This window comes from Cebus imitator, unplaced genomic scaffold, assembly GCF_001604975.1.
Source record: "Cebus imitator isolate Cc_AM_T3 unplaced genomic scaffold, Cebus_imitator-1.0 Scaffold304, whole genome shotgun sequence".
NCBI classification, from domain to species: domain Eukaryota; kingdom Metazoa; phylum Chordata; class Mammalia; order Primates; family Cebidae; genus Cebus; species Cebus imitator.
Window position 1 is genome coordinate 2,568,712 of NW_016107619.1, and position 26,136 is coordinate 2,594,847.

The 26,136-nt window shown below is 50.6% G+C and overlaps 1 protein-coding gene across 3 annotated transcripts; it reads right to left on the minus strand.

Moving 5' to 3' along the window:
* Nucleotides 1–596: 596 nt before the first annotated feature.
* PDIA4 (protein disulfide isomerase family A member 4) lies at nt 597–26,136 on the minus strand. Of its 3 annotated transcripts, none has more exons than XM_017502907.2 (10): nt 25,770–26,136; nt 19,252–19,432; nt 16,243–16,448; nt 13,166–13,304; nt 10,497–10,702; nt 10,188–10,346; nt 6,091–6,242; nt 3,412–3,568; nt 2,680–2,913; nt 597–1,730 (listed from the first exon to the last, which is right to left on the minus strand). In XM_017502907.2, exons 1-10 carry the CDS (start codon nt 25,855–25,857, stop codon nt 1,315–1,317), a joined length of 1,938 nt encoding a protein of 645 aa, XP_017358396.1. In that variant the 5' UTR covers nt 25,858–26,136; the 3' UTR covers nt 597–1,314. The 3 variants fall into 3 exon arrangements, with proteins under 3 accessions (XP_017358396.1, XP_017358395.1, XP_037585322.1); XM_017502906.2 differs by having other exon boundaries at nt 3,412–3,571; XM_037729394.1 differs by having other exon boundaries at nt 10,580–10,716.

Genomic DNA, 26,136 nt, shown 5'->3' on the forward strand with positions numbered 1-26,136 from the left:
CTCATCACACAGGGAACTCAGAGGATTCACAAAGCACGGCCCACCCACAACTCCCAGCCTCCCCAGGCCAGGGTTAACATTTCAGCGGATAATTGGGTAAATCCACCAAGGCTGCCCCTTCCTGGGCGACCCAATGCTTTCTGCCCACGCCAACCGCAGCAACACACACTCGTCATTGCTGCAAGAGCTGCCACCAGCACAAGGATTTTCACCCTTGCCACTCTTCAGCCAAAATTAGAAGCAGCTGAGTGATGGGAGAGGTGTGGCGTGAGGATGGCAATGGCTTATCTCTAACAAGCCCCTGTGATGAAACGAAACTCATGTCTCACTCAAATGCCCTGGAACCCTTATAGCACAGAACCACCTCTACACAAGGGCCCATCCAGAGAAGCCAGCAGCCCCACAGAAGTGCTCAGGAGAGACCTCTGCAGTCCTCAGCCTAGGTCAGGACAATCCCCGCCCATCTGTGTCCTGCAGGATATGGGGGCTACATGCCAGGCCTCTGCACAGCTTCAGCTACACCCTGCTCCTGTCCCACCCTAAGGCTCCCAGCACAGAGCAGATGTTTTCTAAAACAGTTCTTAAGGTTCATTTTCAATAACGTTTTATTCCACTGCAACCAGCCCACTCTAACTTTTCTACCACCCTCAGTCTCCGCGTCGAGTCCAGGGTCCTTTCTGCTCCGGCACTGGGTGCTCTGAAGAGGTGGGGCTGCCACATGGGTGGCCTCTCCCTGGAGCTGAGCCCACTCTGGGGAACCCTGGACCTGGACCATGTCCCTTCGCCCACGTCCCTTGGTTTGCAGGGAGACTGCCTGCCGACACCCAGCCTGAAAAGGCACCCCAGGCAGAGTGCTCAGTGCCAGCTCCCACTTTGTGCCGAAACAGGAAGAATCAGAAACACACACCAGAAGCCCAATCTTCTACACTGACGATTCCTCAGACAACGAAAAACAAAGAGCAAAATCAACATGATTTGGCAAAGGGTTTTTAAACCTTAAATTAAAAAAGAAAACATTTTCACACAGAAGAATTATCTGCTTTGAGGAAATAGTAAAGAAATTAGAAGGTGTAAAAAAAAAAAAATCAAACCCCAAATAATGATAAAAATAGATGTATCCTCTGTAAAAATCTGGACTAAGCTATTGAGTCATTGATGGTTATTCAGTATTCAGAGCATGAGGTGAAATACCGAAGTATTAAAAAAAAAAGGAATCCGAGATACCGCCATTCGCTGCCGGCCTCGGTGCGGGCGCCCTGACCACGGGCCACACAGGGCGTCTGCTTGCTCCCACCCTCTGCAGACCTCAGGCCTTCAAAGCTCTTCCTTGGTCCTGCCCAGTTTTGTGGCATGTTCTTCTATAAACTTGCTCAAGTGCTCCAGATCTCTGTCTCCACCCTCAAATTTAACTGGGTTCTTTTTGTCCCCACTGGGGGCGAAGTAGATGGTGGGGAAGCCCTCCACCTTATAGCGGTCGCTGGGGACATCATTGGCGGTGGCGTCCATCTTGGCGATGACCAGGCCCTTTTGGCCCTTGTACTTCTTGCCCAGGCTGTTGTACACAGGCTCCAGCTGCTTGCAGTGCCCGCACCACGGTGCGTAGAACTCGATGAGGACGTCCTTCTTGGGGTCCATCACAATGGAGTCGAAGGTCTTTCCCACCACGACCTTGACGGGTCCCTTGTTGTTCTTGGGCACCGGCTGGGATTTGATGACTGGCTTCAGTTTCCCTGCCAAGGAAAGCAAGGCAGAGTAGGGGGCGTCAGTGCTGAAAAGGCCAAAGATTCTGGGGCCTCCTCTGGACCAGGCAGTGAAGCTGGTGTGGCCACCAGAGAGAGGGGCAAATGACACAGAAAAGCCTTGTCTCCAAAAGCCCCATCCCGACAATGGGCAGTTTATTTCTCTGGCGAGCTGCTATCCTCTACTCTCTCTGTCCCTGCAAAGGCCAGAGAGGCTGCAGGTGGCTCCAGCCCCAGCCTAAGGGGCCATCGGGTCCTGTGAGGGAGGCCATCATAAGAGTCGCTGCCCAGGGAAGAGGAGGTCCTGTGAGCACTAGCACCGAGGGCCCAGAAGCCATGGTGGGGAAGTGCCAGGACAACCCACAGACATTGCAACAGCATGGTCTGCCTACAATGTGGCTGGTGCTGGGGACCTGGGGCCATGTGCTCAGCCAAGATCAACAGAGGCTCTGTTTAAAGCTGCAAAGCAAGGTGGCCGAAGGTGAAGAGGCTCGAGTCAGGCTCTGAAGCCAGAAGGGGTGTTCAGCACACCCAGACTTCACCCTGTCTGGGCTCCCTCTTCAGATGCCCCCTTCTGCACACCCCGGCCCTGGTCCCAAATTTTAGCATGCTGGTGCTGAGTGATGCTAGGTAAGCCCTGCGGTGGACCCCAAATCTGGCTTTTGCTTTCAAAGGAAACACTGGAAGAACTGCCAAGAAAAAAAATAATACTTGCAAATGTTCCTTTTTCTAAGCTGTTCTGGTGCCTTGGAGTTTGGGGTCCCACCCAACCCTTCTCTGGACAAGAAGCAGAGGGTCTCTCTGGGTGGAAGGGGGCTTCTGGCTGACTTGTGGGGGCATTGTGCCCATGGCCAGAGCACTAGACGCCCTATGGCCTGTCTGGATTTTGTGTGAGGGGCACAGCAGCTGAAGGGAGATCCCAGCCCCAGCCACGGCTCACCTTTTTTGAACGCAGTGACAAACTCGCGAAGGGTGTCGGAGTCAAACTCCTCCGGCTCCATGGCAAACTTCTTCCCGCTCTCATCGAGGATGGCGGCGTTGACGTCCTCCCCGCTCTCGCTGAGCCCCAGGTCCTTCACCTCCCCAGCATAGTCCTCCTCATCCGCGATGGCAAAGGTGTACTCAGGGAAGTCCTTGGCCACCTCTAGGACTTTGCTCCGCCAAAACTGAGTTGCTGAAAGGGATCAAGGGCCGTAAGCCAGGCAGCCACAGAGCAAGTCCCAGCTCAGACTCCGAGGTCAGGCTTCAGGTCCTGTCGCTAATATTCTGACAACGCTCAAGCGCTGGATTTGCCTTGATTGGAGGGAAATGCATTTCTGGAAAAGCCCCACTTGTAGCAGGTGGGCCACAGATGCAAGCTCAACAGGCCCATGAGACCTGTGCCCAGGTGGCACGGCCATGGCTGCCTGAGGCCGGGGGCTGGTCTAGTCCCAGCTCTGCAGCCTCTGAACTCCTCCAGGTCTCAGCTACCTCAACCCTAAGTGGGCACTGGACTTGAATCTAAGCTCCCCTCTTGCTAAAAAGGGAAACCACCAACCCGCAAGGGCCCCAGGCTGGGATTTCTGAGTGAGCCATGTACATAGAGCCACACCTCCCTGAATGCTCCATCTCGCCTAAATGGACGAGTCCGTACCCACCCCCTCTCTGGCAAGTCTTGGTGGGGGTCCCTCACCAGCTCTGTAATCAAAGCTGAAGTCCACGCTGTAGTAGACAACCACCAGGGGACGCCTGGTGTAGCGCTTAGCATCATTGGAGGCCTTGCGGTGGCCGACCAGGGGCAGGGCATGCTTCAGTATGAAGTCCTTGATGGCCAAGTCCTCAGTGGAGCCCTGCTTCAGAGAGAGAACAGGTGAGGGGGCCACCATCTCCCCACCCACCACTGTGTTTGGGTACAATGTTTGAGGGATTTCAGGGGAGTGGCTACTTTGAAGGGATCAGTCTCAGGAGGCAAAACACCCCAGGGGTGACCCCATTCAAGCACACCCAGTAATTTCCTCCTATCTTTCAGGGCTCCTTTCCCTCCAGTGGACTGTAGATGGCTTCTTGGGAAAAGGCAAATACCTTGGCACTTTCTTTCAGGGTGTGGGCTTACTAATCCCAAAAAGAGACCACTCAAGGTAGGCCTGGTTCTTGGCATACAGGAAGGGTTACCATGACTAAGCTGTGTGGAACTTTCTACCTTTAGCTGGTGCAATCTTCAGGACAGCCCTAGGAGGCCCATTTCACATGACAAGGTGAAGTGAGGCCCAAGTTCACGCAGCTGGGTAGGTGGTCTAGTCTTGAAAAATCACCCCTTAACCTGCACACTACAGCATAGCGGTGCTGCCTCGGGGAAGAATTTGGAGTCAGACAAAGATGGCTGGCTGAGACCTTCCCTTCCTCCCTCTGGAGAGGGAGGCTGTGCCACAGAGGGCTCTGCACAGTCTGGCCAGCCAGCTGTACCTGGACAGGTTCAGCGATGCAGCTGTTCCAGCTGGACCATGAAGCTTTCTGGGAGAGATGCCTCAGTGTCAGGTGAATCCAGCTCTGATTTCACACAGCACTGGTGACCGGCTGTGGACAGCGGCAGGTGCTGAGAGCACAAAGGCTCGGGTAGGCAGCAGGGTGTGCTCGTGCACGCACGGTGTCCCAAGGGCTCACACTTCACAAGGACTTGAGTCCCCCACAGACTGCCCTCCAGAGGTGGGCACAGCAGGGTCAGCCACCTGCCCAAGGCTGTACAGCCAGCCAGTCATGGGTGGGCCCATGAGCCCAAGGGCTCCTGTAGGGATGGGGCACTCAGGGAGGGGGTCTCGTGTGGCACTAAAGAGCGAGACAGCCCTGCTGGCGGGACATGAGCAAAGGCACCCAGGGAGGAGGCAGCAGAGACTGAGAGAGGGCACGAGGCACAAAGAGGGCCTGGCGTGGCAGCAGTGGAGGGTGGGATGTTCTGGAAAGGTGGGAAAGAAGGGTCTGGGAGGCCATGCTAAGGCACAGATGATCCGACTATCTCCCAGGCGGCAGAAGGCCATGGAGTCTTTAACCATGACACTGCGCTGCATGCACTTCGCTCAGCAGGGAAATGCCAGAGGAACTGGGAGCAGCAGCAATGTTCCCAACAGACACGACCACACAGATCTTTAAGGATCTACTGAAAGCCACAGATCCCTTTCCTGGAACATGAACTACCGCACATAGCTGTGTCCGATTCTTACGATCCATGGCCCCCCAAGCTCATCAGGACCCTCTTTGGGCCCGGGATCTTATCTCTGGATGGAAGGAAGAGAAGCTGGGGGGAGGGGTCATAGCAGTCACTGTGAGTCTAGAGAAGAGGAGAGCTGCCCTAAGCCGCCAGTTGGCAGAGAAACAGATGGGATGGACGCACAGACCTTGAGAAGGAGCGACAGGACTAAAGACTGAGAAACGAAACAGAGGACGGGGGACTGAAAGATTCAGGTTGTGCTCTCCAAGGTACTGGCGTGTTCTGGTGCAGGGCCCCGGGACTTCTGTCCTGTCATGCCCCTTCCTCCAGGTCACATGAGAGCCCACAGCCCAAACAGCCAGGGTCCTGACACTATGTGGCCAGTAGGACCTGGAAAGGCCCCTGCACCCCAGTCTCAGCTCTGCTTCCCACCTAGAGCTGTGGGGTCCGGGCAGGGGTTGGGGAGGGTAGAGCTCACTTTTCTGCAGCCCAATCTCTGTTAATCAGAAGCTTCAGACTCAACATCTAGGATCCTTTCAAAACTGAGATCAATTCACTGAAGTGCGGGACCCTGTCTAAAGCACTCAGGAGGCTGAACTGGCCCCAGGCTCCCCCTAGCTGGAACTCCCACTGCCCCTCTAGGGCTGAGTGTGTCCCACTCCAGGAGGATGAAGTACAGGAGGACAATAGGGGAAAGAAAAGGCAAACTCCACCCACCAAGCTCAACAGGTCCCTCTGATGAACAGAAAAAGCTGCCGTCCCTCCGTAGCCCGCAGCCTGAGTGGCCCCAGCAAACATGGCTTGGCCTCCACCAAGCACCATGTGCTGGCCCAGGCCAAACACACAGTGGAACAGGCGCTGGAGGGAGACTGGTGATTGCCTGCCAGGAGGGATGAAGGGTGGCAGCAACTGTTCTGGCAAAATCAGGTGGAGCTCTGCCAGGCCCCAAGACCTGCTAGGTGTGCAGGAGCCCCAGCCCTGTCCCTCCAGCAAACTGACCACAGGCCACCTACAGAAAACCTGTGGGGTGGGGAGAGGGCGCTGGAAAAGGAGTTCCAGACCTTGCAGACAGAGCGAAACCTCCACATTTGAAACCTCAGAGGTGGCCCAAAGCAGAGTCCTCACAGGGGCTGGGTGCCTGAGGATGGCATGGCAGAGGGCCCTGCTCACCTGGACGTCCATCACATGGCTCCGGGGCTCATACTTAGACTGGAATTTCTCAGGCTGCATTACAACCAACTGCCCCTGGGAGACTTTCAAGAACTTTGCTATTTCTGTGCTGAAAGTGTGGTGAAATTTGTAATCTTCTCTCAGGTTGTTAGCTGAAAAGTTAACAGAATGATAAGATGTTATTTTTTAAACTGCCTAAATGTCTGAGATTTAATTTATTACCCACATCAGCCAAAGAAAATGTTCTGAAAATGACCACTGTAGGCCATGCGTGGTGGCTCACACCTGTAATCCCAGCACTCTGGGAGGCCCAGGTGGGTGGATCACTTGAGGCCAGGAGTTTGAGACCAGCCTGGCCAACATGGTGAAACCCTAGCTCTACTAAAAATACAAAAATTAGCCAGGTGTGGTGACACAAGCCTGTAGTTCCAACTACTTGGGAGGCTGAGGCATGAGAATTGCTTGAACTGGAGAGGCAGAGGTTGCAGTGAATCGAGATCATGCCACTGTCCTTTTAGCCTGGGTGATGAGAGAGAGTCTCAAAAAAAAAAAGAAAGAAAAAAGTCACCACCATAAATTGTGTGGACAATTCCTATAACTTAAACACTTAAAATGACATTTGTTTTTAGAAATCTGGTACAGATATAATGTCTAAGTCCTGGCCGGGCACGGTGGCTCAAGCCTATAATCTTGGCACTTTGAGAGGCTGAGGCAGGAGGACTGCTTAAACCCAGGAGTTAGTTCATCTATTCATTTGAAACAGGCTCTGTCACCTAAGCTGGAGTGCAGTGGCGTGATCTCCGCTCAATGCAACCTTTGTCTCCCAGCTTCAAGCCAATTCTCCTTCCTGCCTCAGCCTCTTGAGCAGCTGGGACTATAGGCATATGCCACTATGCCCAACTGTGTTTTCTATTTTTATAGAGACAGGGTTTCACCATGTTGGCCAGGCTGGTCTCGAATTCCTGACCTCAAGTGATCTGCCTGCCTTGGCCTTCTAAAGTGCTGGGATTACAGGCATGCGCCACTACACTCAGCCAAGCCCAAGAGCTTAAGACCAGCCTGGGCAACATGGTAAGTCCCCATCTCTACAAAGATAAAATAAATTTAAAAAAGAAGAGGGTCAGCCAGTTGTGGTGGCTCACGCCTGTAATCCAAGCCCTTTGGAGGCCAAGGCGGGCGGATAGTCTGAGGTCAGGAGTTCAAGACCAGCCTGACTAACATGGTAAAACCCCGTCTTTATATTAAAAAAAAAAAAAAAAAGAAGAGGGTCAGGTGCAGTGGCTCACACCTGTAATCCCAGCACTTAGGAAGGCCGAGGTGGACGGATCATAAGGTCGAGAGATCAAGACCATCCTGGCCAACATGGTGAAATCCCATCTCTACTAAAAATACAAACATTGGCTGGGCATGGTGGTGTATACCTGTAGTCCCAGCTACTCGGGAGGCTGAGGCAGGATAATTGCTTCAACCCAGGAGGCGGAGGTTGCAGTGAGCTGAGATCGCGCCATTGCACTCCAGCCTGGTGCCTGGTAACAAAGCAAGACTGTCTTTAAAAAAAAAAAAAAAAAAATTCACCGAAAAAACAGGGCCAATTTGCCAGGACCTGCTGTCTACCGATGTCTATAGGCAGCACAGATTCTCTGGCAGGCAGAATGTTCTGGAGCCTGTGTGAGAAGCACACAGTCCTATATCCCTATGTTGAGTTTTCACACCCAGCACTCTTCGTAAGGGTTTACATTTCCCCTCCTTGGGTTGGTGGGCTGCCTGTTTGTGGGCTGGAGCTCCGAATGAAGTTCTTTAGCTAAAGATACTTCTACCTAAATCTGTGAAAATGCATGATGAAACCCCACAGTCTGAGGACATCTTACAACAGGGCTGGGCAAACTTTCTGAGAAGGACTAGAGAGTGGGCAGTTTCGGCTTGAAGGACCACACTGTCTGTCGCAGCTGCTTAACTCTGTTGCTGCAGGGCGAAAGCAGCTGGACAGGGTGTGAACAAATGAAGCTGAGATGTCACACACAAAGACAGGCAATGGCTGGACTGGGTGCGTGGCCCACAGTGTCAATCCCTACCCTAGATCCTACAGATAAATGCACCTTCAGTTCTCCCTATTCTCCTCCCCAAGGCATCCAAACTCATCCTGGGCCGATTCTGAGATTTAAACACTGGTGTCACTCTATCCTTGAAAGGCTCTCGGACTAGAGGTTTGTGACCCCCAGTTGGGTTATAGGACACACATGGCTGAGATGGTAAACCATGTTTTTGGGAGGGCAGGGGATGGAGGAACAGCCTGGATAAGCTTGTGGCTTTCAGAGTCAGATGGACTTAGATTCAAATCATAATTTTGTGACCTACTAACTTTGCAGCTTTAGGCCTGTTAGTTATTAACCTTCCGAGCTGCAGGTCCTTCTCTATAACAGGGGCATTAAAATCCACTAAGGCCACATGGGCTGGGTGCTGTGGTTCATGTCTGTAATTCCCCCACTTGAGCCCAGGAGTACGAGACCAGCTTGGGCAACGTGGCAAAATCTCGTCACTACAAAAAAAAAAAAAATTAGCTGGATGTGGTGGCACTCACCTGTAGTTCCAGCTACTTGGGAGGTGGGAGAATCACCTGAGCTGAGCCTGGGAAGGTTAAGGCTGCAGTGAGCTGAGATCACACCACTGCAGTACAGCCTGGGCAACTGGAGTGAGAGCCCAGTCTCAAAATAAATAATGCCCCATCTATCTAAGATGGTGCTGTTCTAAGCCTCCAGGTTTCCCCGGGATTTGTAGTCAGTTGGCTTCAGGCAGAGACAGACTCGCACCAAGAACTTCACTTCCAGCCCCCCAGGATCACAGACCCTTTCATCCCACCAGCCAGCCTCTCTGTTCCAGCCCTGCCAGCCTGTCTGTAAACACCTTGTGTCCCTGGGGCTAGCCCCTCTCTCATGGCCCAAAGACCTTTTTCATAAGCAGACAGGCATAGCAGGCCCAGTGACTCTTGCCCCATCTGTAGCCCTAAACCTGCCCATGCCAAATCACAGACCCTGACTCTCTGACTCCTTGGGATACGATGCCAGGCCTGCCCGAGACTCACTGCACTGGAACCTGCATTTTAAACACATTCCCCAGGGATTTACATGCACATCAATGCAAGTTAACTTGCATTCAGACTTAGGGCTGGGGACTCCCCTGCTGCCCATAACCCTGGGTGGGTTGGGGTTTCCTTCTGCAAGTTTCTTCCTGATGAGTTACAAGTGAATAACAAGGCCACCTAATTAACAGACGAAGGGAACTTAGCTCTACTGGTTTTATACAACATTAATCTGCATTTGACATATGCACAGTTGTAATTGTACAGCACCAGATTAGCACTAAATGGCAAGCTGTGCATTTGAAAGATTATAATTAGTACTTAACACAGAAAGTCAAGCTGGTTTTGGTGGAGGGGGAGAGGGTGGCACTCAGAAGACATTAATACAGATGGTGAGGACCCTGAGTACACCTGTCCCCAGGCATCAGGAGCCAGACCTAGGCAGATGATGGATGTCAGGATTGGGCCCCTACCCTCGCAGAACGCTATTGCTGGCAGCTGTTCGTAGTCATTTTACTCCTCAGGCTAGCAAGACTAGCATTTATTACATACTTAGCATTATCAGGCACGTTTCTAAGCACTTCATCTACATTATCTCAATTTAATAACCTCTCGGAAAGACCACCACCTTGGGCAAGAGACCACCAGGCTAACTGAGTCATTGCCCATGGTCACAGTGATAACTGGAAAAGCCAGGACTTGAAAGCCAGTCTGATTCAGAAACCTGTACTTCACAGCCTGAAGACCTTCCCTCTAGCAGAGGGGCTCGGGCTCTGGAAGGCAGACATGGAGCTGGGACCAGTCTGACTGTGCTCCTCCCCTGCATCGAGGCCAGGAGGGCCACAGGGGACTCATCTCCAGCTCCAGCCCCAGCACCAACCCCAGAATGGGAAGCTTATTCCCACAGGTAGCTCATCAAACTGCCCACTAAATGATGTCCCAGGAGCTTTCTACAAAACCAGACAACAACCGACAGCCCAGGGCATGCACATTTTGTTCAGCCCAAAGGGCCACAACTCACCGGCATCTTGGTACTGCTGATAGGCTGGGTCACTCTCCCCCTTAAAGGCCCCGATGATGATGACGTCGTCTCCATCCTTCAGGAACTCCTGGACCTGCTTCAGGGTCAGAATCTCCTTGGAGGGAGGCCCGGACTGCTCGATCATGTAGTCAACGATTCCTGGGAGCGGGGCACACGCCTGAGCAGGGACCCTCAGAACTGCTCACCTCCCGCAGCCCATGCCTGCCAGCTCCCAGCACCTTCCAGAACAGCTTCCTGCCAGGGACCTTCCTTTCCCCACTGCGGTGGGAGAGAAGGGAGTGGCCATACCGTATTTTTCTCGTGGGCCATTGTAGTCAAAAGGCCTTCCTTTGCGGAAAATTTTCAGGGTGGGATAGCCAGAGACATCGAACCTCTTGGCCAGGTCTGTTTCTGCGGTGGCATCGACCTTTGCCAGGGGGATTGGAGGAGAACGCTTGCTGAGCTCCTTGGCAGCCTTCTCATACTCAGGGGCAAGTTTCTTGCAGTGTCCACACCTGCCAAGAGGAAACTGGTTTGTCAGGGGCTCATTCTAGTGTGGACTCACTTTCTAGCTAAGTGAGCTGCAGAAACCCATCCTGTGCTCCCCAGTTACCTGGCCACACGTAGTAAACCTCCAAATGCCTCCTAGACCCTTAGGCCCTTGGGCCCTCCTGCAGGACAGACACAGGCTTCATCTCATGGCATTCACCCTAGGGGGGGGACAAGTGTACACACACACACAGGACACACTCAGACAGGATGTTAGTAACTGTGGCACGGGGGAATACATGGCAAAGGCCAAGAGAGACAGGGTCTTAAGGAAGAGGGCATGGTTGGGGAGTTGGGAGCCAACAAGGATATGTCACAGATGGCTTCAGAGAGGGAGGAGCAGTGGCGCTGGGATCCAAGGGAAGGCAAGGAACTAGCTAAGAGCCCACAGGAGGTGGGGTGAGGGGAGTGTTGGCAGGAACAGTCATGGAGAACAGAAGAGCGTCACAAACCCTCACTGACATAGACCACCCAGGGAGGAGATGAGGGAGAGTCCCCTGGAGTCAGGACTACGTCACATAGCTCATCGCCCACAAGAACTGGCCAGGCGCAGTGGCTAACACCTGTAATACCAGCACATGGGGAGGCCAAGGTGGGCAGATCACCTGAGGTTTTAAGTTTGAAACCACCCTGGTCAACATGGCAAAACCCCCGTCTCTACTGAAAATATAAAAATTAGCCAGGCATGGTAGCAGGCACCTGTAATCCCAGCTACTCAGGAGGCTGAGACAGGACAATTGCTTGAACCCAGGAGGCAGAGGTTGCAATGAGCTGAGATCACACCACTGCAATCCAGCCTGGGTGACTGAGCAAGACTCCGTCTCAAAAAAGAAAAAACAATCATACCCAACTGGGGTCTGACACACACTGTCTTATCAAAGTCTTTAGGACACCCAAATGAATTAAAGGGTGCATCCTGCAACTTCAAAACCATTTGCTGGCTGGCACTGACTCATTCCTGTAATCCCAGTGCTTCCAGAAGCTGAGGCGGGAGGGTGACTTGAGACCAGGAGTTCAAGACCAGCTGGGGCAACGTAACGAGACCTCATCTCTCTAAAATATTTTTTGAATTAGCTAGCCGTGGTGGCACACACCGGTGGTCCCAGCTACTAGGGAGGCTGAGGCCGGACAATCAGTTGAGCCCAGGCTGTAGTGAACTATGATGGTGCCACTGTACTCCATCCCAGGTGACAAAGCAAGACCTCATCTCAAAACATCTCAGAAAACCAAACCAAAAACGAACAACCACTCACAACACACACACAAAAAACACATCAAAAGATCAAAAAACTATTTGTGAATAAATGGATAATCATCCTCTGAGGCATCATAAACCAGGGAACTCGCAGTACACGCTGAGCGTGTGCTGTGCAGCAACCTGGCTCCTGAGTGAGCCACAAAGCAGGCCGCCAGTAAGACGTGCAGCTGCCGCTCTCCCTCTCACACATCAGGCCAGGGCCCCATGTGTAGCAAAACAAGGGCCTGTATCTCCCAGCATCACAGGAGGGTTCGGAGGATGCCCATGTGTCCCAGACGCTTCCTTCCTTCTCTCCCAGGTCATTTCCTTCTCCAACCATCTGTCTGTCTTCTCTTTTCATCTGTACACCCAACAACTCCCAGGTCTCTGCTATAGAATCCTTAACTTCAGGTTTGGACTTGTCCAAGCATTGCCTGGAACAAGGATATCCTAAACCTGACCCCACTGCGCCGAAAGTGCAACCCATCCCCTGGCCTGTTCATCAGCCATGGCCCCCACCTGCTGGTTCTAGGCCCAACAGCTTCCTGTCCTACTAGCTCTCCTGAGACTCACTACAGAACACACCCACCTGAGGCAGTTCTTGCTGGACTAATGATCAGACATACCAGGACTGCTAAGGAATTAGAACCATAGGTGACCCACTGCAAACTCACCAAGATAAACAGTATGCTGGGCCGTCTCCTAGGAAGGCAGATGGTCTCTCCCGGAGCTAGGCTCCCCTCTCCCTCAAACTATCTTTCTTCTGCTCCACTCTGACTGCTCCCGGCTTATCCACACACACCCAGTCATGCCTGCCTTCCCTCCCCTCCCCTCCCCTCCTCACGAAGCAGCCACTTCAGTTTCCCAAGTTGGGCAGCTCAGACCAGCCACTGTACTTGCTCCCACTCTGGCCACCTTTCTTTCTGCCATCCTCTTTCCTTTGGGTCCCTTCTCTACCCCCAAGAATGGACTACTTGGCAGTCCTTCCACATTCACTCCCCCAACAGCTCCCTTACAGCCACGCTTCTTCCAGAAGACCTGGCGCCTCAACCCTGGCCTGCAACTCACGCCCACCTTGCTCCTCTGCTGTTCCTGCCTCACGGGTAGGGGCCTGCTGTCTGCGCCTGCCACACCATACCTAGTGCCCACCCAGAAGGGTACCGAATACAGGAAGGGCCTGACATCACCTTACCATGGGGCATAAAACTCCACCAGAATGATATCTGCATCATTCACAACTTCATCGAAGTTCTCTTTGGTCAACACAAGCGTAACTTCTGGTGGAGGCGTCCAGTCGGGCTGGGAGACCTCTCTGACCTTGGCAACAATTTCTGAAAGAAACCAAACAAGACTGAGCACATAAGGCCTGAACTGGCAGGTGCTTCACCTCCCTCCAGAAGCAGATGGGGAAGGGGAAAAAAGCAAGTGTCGGGGCCCACAAGAACAGATGTTCGACTTCCTAAAACCCGGCCGTATCTCTGCAGCTTTGGGGATACAGTTAAGAGTCAGAAGATTCGCTGTTTCCCAACATTGTCCATCGCATCTCCACAGCCTGCAAACCTCTCCAGATGGCCTAAGACTTGCTGATGATGAAGACTTCCTTTACCACCATGATTACATATGCCTATGGATACAATTGTGGGCATCTCTTTTACACATACAAAATGTATATATTTTACATCTAATGTTACGATATTACATACCTTGTAAGATGTGTGCAAAAAAAAAGAAAAAAAAAGGAAAAGTTAAAAGAGGAGCAGTAGCTCCCATTGCTCAGGCTGCAGTGGCACTACCTGAGAAGGCCTTTTAAAAATGCTCGTCTGTGACCTCATTTCCCCAGAAATGAATTCCAGGAGTGGAACAACATATTCATACAAAAAATGTGCCAAGCAGTTCTTAGGACCAGTGGTTGCAAACCGTCACTCTTTTTCCCCACTGTAGAATCTACCAAGGAGCCAAATCTAAAACCACTTCTACAAAGCTGCAGTCTTCAAATTGAAATATGACGAACACCTCCTCTGTGCATTCACAGCATGAAGTGTCTGTCCCCTGCCCCTAGCCCACACTTAGGGGTTCTGAGCCAGTTAACACGTGGGAGGCCCATTTACCAAAGCATAGCATACACTGCTCTAAAGGTTCCAAAATGGCCATGTCTCTCACAGTCACACGTTGGCCACAGACGTCCAAACACATATGCCTATTTACTTTGCAACGACAGAAGTACTCAACTTTCAGGCCAGGAGTGGTGGCTCATGTCTGTAATCCCAGCACTTTGGGAGGCCAAGATGGGTGGGTCATGGGTGGCCAGGAGTTCAAGACCAGCCTGGCCAACATGGTAAAACCCCGTCTCTACTAAAAATACAAAAGCCGGGTATGGTGGCATGCACTTGTAATCCCAGCTACTCAGGAGGCTGAGGCAGAAGAATTGCTTGAACCCAGGAGGTGGAGGCTGCAATGAGCCAAAACTGCACCACTGTACTCCATCCTGAGGCACAGAGCAAGACTCCGTCTTAAAAAAACAAACAAACAAAAACAAAACAACAAAAAAAACAACTCTCACACATACACACACTTGCTTTTAAGTATACAAAATATCTCTGAACAACACAGAAGAAACTTGTTACACTAGTACTTTCTCAGAGAGGAGCTGGACCACCCAGGCTCAGAGAAGAAAGACTATTCATTAGTCTACCTCTTTGAATTACCAAGTATATAAACATATTACCTAGTCAACAGACAAATAAAATATAACACTAAATATCAACGCAAGTGACTCCATTTTCTTTGTGTACCTCACAATGAGCTCCACTGCTTAAAGGAGCAGAGGAGAGCCTCTCACACCACCTCGGAGGTGTGATCTCAGACCACATCCAACTGACACCATGCTCCACAGATGAGAAGCTGAGGCCTGGCAAGGGGAAGGTACTCGTCCAGAACACAGGCCTATCTTAAAAGGACCAGAAGTTTATTGAATGTTCTTTCCTCTACTCCACATTGGGAAGGGAAAAATGCAGCCTCCTTTTTTTTTTTTTTTGGGTGCCAGTGATTAAGAGAGATATGCCTTTGCTAAAGGATACCATGATTTTATTGATTCATTTACTTAAAAAAATTTATGTAGTGGCTAATGTGAGCCAGGCAGGGATCCATCATGCCAGATTGCAGACATCCATGGAGAACCCCTGGATGTGGCTCTCTACGCCTGTGGTTCTCAGCACATGGGTTTGAGCTGGTTGCAGTGGTGAGCCCTGAATGCCTGTAAGAAATGCAGATTATCTGGCCTGACTTGTGCTGTATCTGGGCTGAAATGTACTGAATCAGAAAATCTGGGACTGGGGCCCAGCAATCTGAACAAGCTCTCCAGGTGATTGATGCTTGCTAAACATTAAGAACCACTGTTCTAGACCACAACCAAGAACCCTGGCCTCTGATGTCATTTCCTAACACTCTTGTTTTTTACTTATTTATTTTTTTGAGATGGAGTAGTGCTCTGTCGCCAGGCTGGAGTGCAGTGGTGCGATCTCGGCTCACTACAACCTCTGCCTCCCGGGTTCAAGCAATTCCCATGCCTCAACCTTCCAAGTAGCTGGGACTACAAGTGAGTGCCACCATGCCCGGCTAGCTTTTTGTATTTTAGTAGAGATGGGGTTTCACCATGTTGGCCAGGATGGTCTTGATCTCCTGACCTCATGATCTACCTGCCTCGGCCTCTCAAAGCGCTGGGATTACAGGCATGAGTCACCGCGGCCCGCCTTTATTTATTTTGTGAGACAGAGTCTCACTCTGTTACCCGGGCTGGAGTGCAATAGCACAATCTCAGCTCACTGCAACCTCCACCTCCCGGGTTCAAGCAATTCTCCTGCCTCTGCTTCCCAAGTAGCTGGGATTACACACATGAGCCACCACACCCAGCTAATTTTTGTATTTTTAGAGACGGGGTTTCACTATGTTAGTCAGGCTGGTCTTGAACTCCTGACCGCAAGTGATCCAGCTACCCTGGCCTCCCAAAATGCTGGGATTACAGGTGTGAGCCACCGTGCCTGGCCCATTTCTTAACACTCCTGACCAAGTCTTGAGTTGCAGAGTCTGAAATGTAAAGATGCCTTCTGCTGCCCCAAGAACAAGTAAACATTCCAGAGGGCTAGGGCTCCTAAGAAAGTCAGTCCCTGGTACCCTCAACTTTTCTTCCTCTATTACCCAAATTCCCATTTTCTGCACTTTCTGTTCCTCGGGGAAGGATTTCTTCCTCCACCAGCTCAGGTACTAGCTCACCTTCCTGGGTCCTGGAGCCCTCGTAGTCTACAGCCTGCCCCTTCTTAAGGATCTTGATGGTGGGATAGCCACTCACATCAAACCTGCTGGCCAGCATAGACGCCGAGGTTGCATCGATCTTAGCAACAGGAATGGGAGGATCATTATCCTTTAATGTGCTGGCAATTTTTTCATATTCTGGAGCAAACTGCTTGCAATGTCCACACCTAACAATCAGATTAGGGAGGGGAAAAACATTAAGTGTACCTATGGAGAGTCAAATCCAATGATACATACTGCTATGGTTTGGATGTGGTCTGTCCACACCACAATGTTGAAATCTGATCCCCAATGTGGTAGTGTTGGGAGGTGGGACCTAGTGGGAAGGGTTTAGGTCATAAGGGTGGATCCCTCATGAATAGGTAAATGCACTTTCAGGAATGTAGCTTAAAAGAGCTTGGCATGGCCCAGCATGGTGGCTCACACCTGTAATTCTAGCACTTTGGGAGGCTGAGGCAGGTGGATCATCTGAGGTCAGGAGTTTGAGATCAGCCTGGCCAACATGGTGAAACCCTGTCTCTACTAAAAATACAAAAAATTAGCTGGGCGTAGGAGTGGGCACTTGTAATCCCAGCTACTCAGGAGGGTGAGGTGCAGGAGAATCGCTTGTACCTGGAGGCAGAGGTTGCCAAAGACAAGACTGTTACCGATGCTCCAGCCTGGGCAACAAGAGCGAATCCCAAAAAAAAAAAGAGAGCAAGCTTGGCTTCCTCCACACCATGTGGTCTCTGTATGTGCCCACTCTCCTTCCACTTACTGCCAGGAGTGGAACCAGCATGAGGCCCTCACCAGAAGCTGAGCAGATGCTGGCACCATGCTCTTATACTTCCCAGCTGGCAGAACTGTGACTGAAATAAATCTCTTTTCTTATAGATCACCCAGTCTCAGGTAGTCTGTTATAGCAACACAAAATGGACCAAAACACAAAAATGAGAACTTTTAGAAATATCTGCAGTTAAGAGAGATACAACAAAACATAAAGAAGTTCAAAGTCGGGCCGGGCGCGGTGGCTCACGCCTGTAATCCCAGCACTTTGGGAGGCCGAGGTGGGTGGATCACAAGGTCAAGAGATCGAGACCATCCTGGTCAACATGGTGAAACCCCGTCTCTACTAAAAATACAAAAAATCAGCTGGGCATGGTGGCACGTGCCTGTAATCCCAGCTACTCAGGAGGCTGAGGCAGGAGAATTGCCTGAATCCAGGAGGCGGAGGCTGCGGTGAGCCGAGATCGCGCCATTGCACTCCAGCCTGGGTAACAACAGTGAAACTCCGTCTCAAAAAAAAAAAAAAAAAAAAAAAAAAAAAAAAAATTCAAAAAAAAAAAAAAAAAAAAAAAAAAAAAAGAAGTTCAAAGTCAAACAGGTCTAGGTTTAAATTTCAGCTCTGCCCTAGGCAAATACTTTCAACATCTAAACCTCAGTCTTTGGCTGGCACGGTGCCTCACGCCTGTAATCTCAACACTTTGGGAGGCTGAGGTGGGCAGATCACTTGAGCCCAGGAGTTTCAGATCAGCCTGGTCAACATGGAGAAACTCCATCTTTACAAAAAATACTTTAGGAGGCTGAGGCAGGAAGATCACTTGAGGCCAAGAGTTCAAGACCAGCCTGGCCAACATGCTGAAACTCTGCCACTACTAAAAATACAAAAAGTAACTTGGCGTGGTGGCAGGCACCTGTAATCAAGCTACTCGGGAGGTTGAGGCATGAGAATCACTTGAACTCAGGAGGTGGAGGTTGTGATCAGAGATCATGCCATTGTACTCTGGCCTGGGCAAGAGTGAAACTGTCTCAAAAAATTTTTTTTAATTTCTCAGTTTTAACTTCAAATATGATAAATATTGATAAACATGACCCACATAAAGCTCTTCGAGGTCCTCACTTTTTAAGAGTGTTAAAGGATCTTTGAACCAAAAAGGATGAAATCTGATAATTTATGAAAGAGGAATAATCTCATAGATATGTTAAAAGGACTACTTAAATTTTTGGGGGGACAAGAATCTTGCTCTGTTGCCCAGGCTGGAGTACAGTCGCATATTTCAGCCAGTTGCAAACTCCGCCTCCTGGGTTCAAGCAATTCTCCTGCCTTGGCCTCCCGGGTAGCTGGGACTACAGGTGTGCACCACCATACCTGACTAATTTTTGTATTTTTAGTAGAGACGGGGTTTCACCATATTGGCCAGGTTGGTCTCAAACTCCTCGTCTCAAGTGATCTGCCCGCCTTGGCCTCCCAAAGTGCTACAATTACAGGCATGAACCACCACACCCAGCCTATTTAGATGCTTTATAAAAAACACTTGTGCTATGCGTGACCCTCAGGCACTGGACAAAAGTGAGTATATCCTGACTATTTGGTCTCAGAAGTGAAACAGGGAGAGCAGGAGACAGAAAAGCAAAGCAGGGGTCATGAGATACAAAACAGCAGAGGAGAGCTAAGGGAGGAGAGGAACATGAGAGCTCTAATGGACTGTACCAGGAGGGGTAATGACAGTAAAAGAAGTGGGGATGCCTGACTAGTCCCCCGCAGGGCCTGCTGTATAGTAAAAACTCCACCACACAGGCCAACAGCCTGCGCTTGGAGCAGCTGCCTGAGCACCAGCCATTGAGGGAAGAGGAAGGCGGGTGGCCTGAGACAGGTTGGGGCAGAATCTGTAACAAGGACGTGTCTGTTACCAACAGAGGGCTCTGTGTGATTGCTGCTTGTTAAATGCCCGTCCCCCAGCTGTGACCATCAGAGAATGTATTCATCTTTAACCCACTGGACTAAGAGGACAACGCCTTCCATGAGGGCTGGCTCACTGGCCGTTCAACGTAAAGTGGTAGAAAGACTGAGCTCCCAGCATTTCTACAGCTAGAGTGCAAGTTCCTGCACCCAGACACTGCCACCCCCCAGGGTGTGGATGCCCTGGTGAGGGGCTGAGTGCACGGAGCACAGCGATTGTCCACCTGCAGGAATTAGAATGCGGTCCTTACCAAGGAGCATAGAACTCCAGCAGCACCGTGTCTTTGTCAGCCACAAAATTATCAAAGTTTGCATCATTTAAGACCAAGACTCCATTTTCTTCCTTAACTTCCAAGTCGTCATCTTCCTCCTCATCATCTTCCTCCTCCTCCTCCTCTTCATCCTCAATGGCATTTTCTTTGTTAGAAGAATCTGAGTGAAAATGCCCATACTGGTTAGAAACCTGGTGGTGACTCTTCTTAAAACTTTCCTAAAACCCAAACGCTTCGGAATTCGTCATGAGTCCTAGGAGGTCCCTGGGGCGCCCACCACGTGACTGGCTGGTGACATCAGGCCTCCCTCATGCCCGCAATTCTGTTCTAAGTTTGCCACTTAAAATTTCATTCAGAGGGAAGTCATAGCTAAATAGTATCTGAAAACCACAGCTCCAGAATATAAAGTCCAAATGTCCCAGTGAAAGCTGGAGGGCAGGACAGGTTACCCTTCCAGAGTCGCAGCCCCATGCCTTGCTCTGCAAACCTTGCCCTGAGCCCAGAGAGTCTCAGCATTGGCCACCTCCTCCCTACTCCCCTGTACCACCCTCTGCAATCTTCCCAGGCCTCAGTCCTCCAGCTCGGGCTCCGCTCTCTACATGTCACACTCTGAGTTTCAGGGGCATCGCAGTTCACGATCCCCCCAGCTTGTCTGTGTTCAAGATTATTGCTCAGTGATGTGCCTCCTCCTCCTCACCCTGTATGCTTTCCACAGGCAGGGCCTCAGGAACACCTCCCATGAACAAATTACCTGCCTGGCCCCAAAAGACTACAAACAGGAAATGAGTACTCAATCTTGACTTTTCATTGCAGAAGATGGAATACTAATTACATTTCTGAAAGGGGGTGACATTTTACCTCATACCCATAAAAAACAGCCTTTGGGGTTTTATAATCCTTGAGGAAAAGGCTCAAGGGTAAAGGGGAAGAGGGCGAGGAATCACATTTTACTTATAAAGGCACCTCTGAGTAATCTCCGGGGCAGAAGTTATTTTGGGCTGACAAACATAGAAATTGATGAGGCCAACATGTATCAAAAATTACACCTTTGTTTGGAAGCTAAGTTTTCTTCCTAGAATGTGAGAAATTGTGTATATTTACTTGTTCGAGGTTCAATTTAATTTTTTTTTTTGCCAAACCATAGATACAAAGAACATGGAAATGCTGTTTTTATTAACCAGGTTCTCTGGCTACTATCATACCAGTAAACAGAACTGGGCACAGTAAGCAAGGTAATTTCATTAACGCTGAAGCCAGAACGTTTCCAGGGGCCAATTACTCTTTTCTGGAGATGTGTCCCAGGAGGTAAATGAACGCTGCTAGTTATTGTTTGGGCCTGTGGGTGAGGTCAGGGCCTGAAACTTGCTCCTGGAATCCCTGAACTCCTGGGACTCATCAACTCTGATGAAGGAACCCTGCGGTGGACTCTGTGGCTACTTGGACTGGAGGCAGCCGGCACCCGCCCCACATAGCTGTGCTGCCCTCTGCTCCTCCAGCCCACTCCTTGGGTCTGCGTGGGGCAGGAGGAGGGGGGCAGCTTTGCTCATCACTGTCAACATTTAACAATATGCAAACATTACAGAAAAGCCAACAAGAATGCCCACCAGCTCATCAGTCACCCCCGCTCAGCCCTTTTCCTTTTTAGCATCCCACAGCTTTTCCTGACTTGCACATTCCTGTTCGTACTTCAGGCCCAAGCTCCTCCTTTGTCGGGGGAGGGAGAAACAGCTCTAAAATGCCAAAAGCAAACCCACCAATCTGAGATGAGCCTCTGCCTGCCACCTCTCCCTCCACAGCAGGAACTTCCCAGGCGCTGTCAGAAGTGCAGGTGGCAGAGGAAGCCAGCCTGGGCGCAGGCCCACCTCCCACTCTGGGGTCTCAGGACTGTGTGTCTCTGACGGCACAGGCAGGGGCCAGGCTGACATCTCCCAGAGGAGGAGAGGGCAACCTAATGTTCCAAAGGTTTGCTGGTCTCCCGCTTCAGATCATTCTAGACCCCTAAGAGGGAGAAAAAAGAAAAGAGCCTCTGCTCTGGGCTATTCAGAAAATCTTACCCACCACTCTATTTACCTGTGCCTTTGAAAGAACCATGTGAGGATACACATCTTGCTCTGATATCATTAACTAAGACTAGGCCCAAATATTAGGTTGGTACAAAAGTAATTGCGGGTTTTGCCATTTTTTAAAAATGGCAAAAAACCCAATTACTTTTGCACCAACCTACCAACCCAATAGTAACTAACATCCCATCATTCCAGGACTGAAGGCCTCAGCTTGTTTTTTCACATTCACATCAGACCAAAGCCCCTTCTATTTCTGACTGGCACCCTGTCCTTGTGAATTAGAGGCTGTGGTCTCTGCCCTAGGCAAAGGGATCCCGCCTCCAGCAGTCCTGTAAGGAAAGGGCTGAGAACTAGGCTGACCTGTGAGACCCTAGTCACAGTGGCCTTCCACAGGGCCCCTCACTTGAGAGTCCATCCAAAATGACTTGGGGACTTGATGCCGAGATATTCTGCAGTTTCTCTGCTCCAGTCAGGGCCAGTAGGCACCATGCTGTGTTCACACGGGCCCCTGGCTGGCAGTTAGGTAGGGCTTTGGGGCCATCCGTATCCACTCTCACTACCTAGCTGCCCTGCCCAGTAAGAGTCAAAGTTACTTGCAAACAGATGGGAAGACTGGAGGAAGGTCAGAAGTAAAGCACTGGGGACTTAATCTACTTTTCCAGCTGGGAGTCACAGCTAGGAGAGGAAGGGAAACTCAATAATTGGCTCAGTGCACAGCGTTGTAGTGAAGAGCCCTAAAACATGACCACATGGGCAACTCCTTTCCAGATGTGCTCTTACCTATGGTCAGTCTCAAGTAGGCTCTCAACACTACTGAGTGATAGAGTTCTCATGATTAAGTGGGAGCTGACTAGCCGCCATGGGACACAGCATTCCTAAGGAGCAATTTATTTCTCAACCCTTTTAAAAAATGAATTTTGGCCAGTTGCAGTGGATCATACCTGTAATCACAGCACTTTGGGAGGCCAAGGCAGGTGATCACCTGATGTTAGGAGTCTGAGACCAGCCTGGCCCACATGACAAAACCCTGTCTCTACTAAAAATACAAAAATTAGCTGGGCGTGGTGGCACATGCCTGTAATCCTAGCTACACAGGAGGCTGAAGCAGGAAAATCACCTGAACCCAGGAGGCAGAGGTTGCACTGAGCCAAGATCATGCCACAATACTCCAGCCTGGGTGACAGAGTGAGACTGTCTTATTAAAAAAAAAAAAAAAAGAATTCCATTGTCTTTTTAAAGGATAAACAAAATGATAGGGCATTCTCTATGTAATTAAGAACTCTGAACTGCATGACCCCTCCCTTTCCATCCCTCCCCAGCTAACAGACAAGCCCAGGATTGATTCCTCTGCAATTTGGGAAGGTGTGGGCTCTAGACTCTGATCTATGAGAAACCCACACATCCCTGCAAGCAAAACACTCCACATTCAGTGGGAAACACTTTTCACTGGGCTTCATTTTTAAAGGTGGATATTCCAGGATAGAAAACATATCCAGAACCTTTCAGCACCTTCTGAAAAGGTGCAACCTTCCTCAGCATGAGACAAATGAACTCCCACGTTCATCTCCACATTGCTCAGTCCACATGCTAAGGTCCCTCCTGAAATGTGGGACCCTAATCTAAGCAGGTTGCTGCAGTCCCTGTCCACTCCCACGGGGCACACCTGATCACAACACTGGGTTCCTGCCCAGACGCAGGCAGCTCCTTTCAGGATGTCCTCACTCTCCATCCTCAGATGATCATTCTCATCTCCACCAGAGAAGTGCCTGAGACAGCTTCACTAACTACCATCCAGCCACTACTGAAGAGTTTCTATTAAACACAGAAACAAGAACTTTGTTGTCAGCTATGGTATCATTACAGCTGATATTTATTATATGCGCCAGGCACTGTGCTGGGCTCTTAAACATGCCACTTCACCCCTTAAGGGAGATTGTATTACAGGCCATATTACACTTTGCAGATGAAGAAATTGAGATGCAGGGAACTTCAGTCACCTGTCCAAGGATCACAAAGCTAGAGGGTCCTGACCACTTAACTGCTATGCTATATTGTCGCATTAGATTTTCTTCTCAATACACCCAAAGTTTTTGGTGGAATCATTTAGATTTTCCACATTTTTATGGCTCTGAAAATAATTATGTCTCAGGAATGAAAAGAGAAGGGAAGTTTAACAGTTCCTTAGCATGAAACACAGGTGAATTTCCACTTACTTTTAAATCTAAACAAACCAATCCCACAAAAAAGCAGACAACAAACAGGATCAGAATATTTTCCTTTCCTATTTCAGCAGGAAGGATGTGTAGAGCACAGGAACCTTCTAACCTGAGACACAGAAAGCCATGCAACCTGAGGCTTAAGCCATCAGGGCTTACCCTGTATTTAGTAACTGTGTTGGGGGAAGGAGGGTATTTGGGTGCCTAGACACCACTGAGCTGTTTGAATTTAAAATGTAACAGAAGCAAAAAGGAAACAAACAAACGAAAAGCCTCAAGACTTGAAACATTTGAGGGGTGGGGTAGTGCAGCCCTGAAATAAATCTCTTGTACAGGTAATCTGTGAATCTATGACAGGCTTTGACAATGAAGGGCCGAGGCACATCCTCTGGGATGAGAAGCGGTCAAGGTAAGCCCACAAAGTGGCTCACGCCTGTAATCCCAAACACTGGGAAGTTAAGGTGGGAGGACTGCTTGAAACCAGTTCGAAACCAACCTGGGAAACATAGTGAGACCCTATCTCTACCCCCCCCCAAAAAAAAAAAATTAGCCAGTCCATAGCTTGGTGCTTTCAAAAACAAACACCACCACCAACTGCGGTCCAAGCTCCTTGGGAGGCTGGGGCAGGAGGATCCTATGCGCCCAGGAGTTTGAGGCTGCAATGAGCCATGATCATGAAACTGCACTCCAACCTGGGCAACAGTGGCAAGACCTTGTCTCCAAAAAAATAAAAAATAAAAAAAATAAACGGAGCTAGAAGCCCCAGAAGGCCTGCCCTTGGCCATGATGACCTTTGGGATTCCTAGGCTCACCCCGGGAGCAACTGCTTCCCAGGGACTCTACTGTGTTAGTGACCTCTGACCCAAAGGATAAACTTGCTGGTCCTAATAGCTCCTAAAGCGACTCTTTCAGCCCTCTCAAGAATCCCCCCCAAAACAGAATCACTGGATCGAAACCCTTAAAACAGTGCTATCGTACTTTTTCGCTATGTTCCAAAAACTATCTTCCACCCACACTGGTCCTCAAAATTCACTGTGCCTCCCGAGGTTCATTCTGCCTGTGTCTCAATGGAGAAGTGACTTAAATCGCAGATTCAGGGGCCCACACCTGCATTCTGCTTCAGTGTATTTTGGGTATCTGTATTTAAATAAGCACTCAGGCGATTTGGGTAAAGGTCTCAAGACACAAATTTTAAGCAGCCCCGCTTTCTGGTTCCTTTCAGCAGGTGTTTTTCTCGCCGAGTATGGGTTTTCACTTCCTTTCCTATTTGGGCAAAGACTCTCTTTGAATCAGTGACCCACACAGAAGTTACTCAATGTGTTTGAAAGGGTGTAAAGTTCACAATTTCCCTACACACTAATATTAGAAAAGAGTGTATATTTATATTGGAACAAACTCAGTAAGTTAAAAAGCTAGTGATTAAAAGTCAGGGCAGAGAAAGAAGGTTAAGACCAGTACCGGGCTACTATTCTCTAAGAATGAGGACCTTTTCTTAACTAGTACTTCCTAATCTTCAGAGTTCTCTTATGGTTGCAGTTAGCTGATTTCGAAGAAAAACGCAGGAACCATGACCAGTAGCTGTTACTATTCCGCTGGAGTGCGCGCTTCCTAGGCAGGGACCACACTCACCATCTCTTCCTCCCAAAACCGAGTGCAGGAACTGGCACAAAGTAAATAAAAGGCGCAAACCAAGCCATCCCTTTCTCCCTCGAACCAGCATCTTTGGATTAATCATTTCCAAATCTGCAGACCACATTTTAAGAGGTAAAATGCTTGCTGCTCCAAAGAACTCGCGCTTGGTTCTTCACGCCCTCGCCCCTTCTCTTCTGTGGCTCCCTGTCCCTTCCCACTCCCTGGGCGTGTTCGCTTGGAGAGTCAGCCTGAACCTGAGGAAAATCAGCAAATTAGGGCCAAGGAGCCAGCAGCAAAACAGGCGCTTTGCAGCCCTCTCCAAGCCTCGGGTGACAGGGGGCTTCCAGGGAGTCGGAGCCCAGGAGACTCTGGCAGCCTTCCGCTCCCGGGAGCCCCAAAGCGATCCAACCACTGCCACCACCCCCGCCCCTTCAACTCCGCCAAGTTTGCCCCGGGCTCGGCGCCAGTCGCTAGTTCTGGGGCGGACCGCGCGGAAGCCCGCCAGCTGGGGTCGCAGCGCCCGAGCCCCCGCACAGCTCTGCAGTCCCCGCAAGCACAGCCAGCCCCACAGCGCGCTCGTGCTCACCTTCGTCCGGGCCATCGGCGCCCGCCACGACCAGCAGCTGCGCCAGCGCCAGCAGCAGCAGGAGTAGGCAGACTTTCCGGGGCCTCATGGTGACGGAGGCGGAGCGCGGCCTCCTGGTGTCCGCGGCCGCTGCGCGCTCCGGGAGCTCCGGGTCTGGCCAACAGCCCTTCGCTCCCGAGCGACGCTGGAGGGCCGGAAAAACCCACGGGAAGTCGGCCCCGACGAAGGGTGGGGGGCGGAGGAAAACGCGGGCCGGCCAATCCCAGTGCGACGCCGGCGCGGACCGCGTGCGCCTCAGTCGCGTCGAGTCAGCTCCGCCGCTCTAGGACCTCCTCCGTTCTGCGCGCGGCCCTCGACTGCGCGTTTA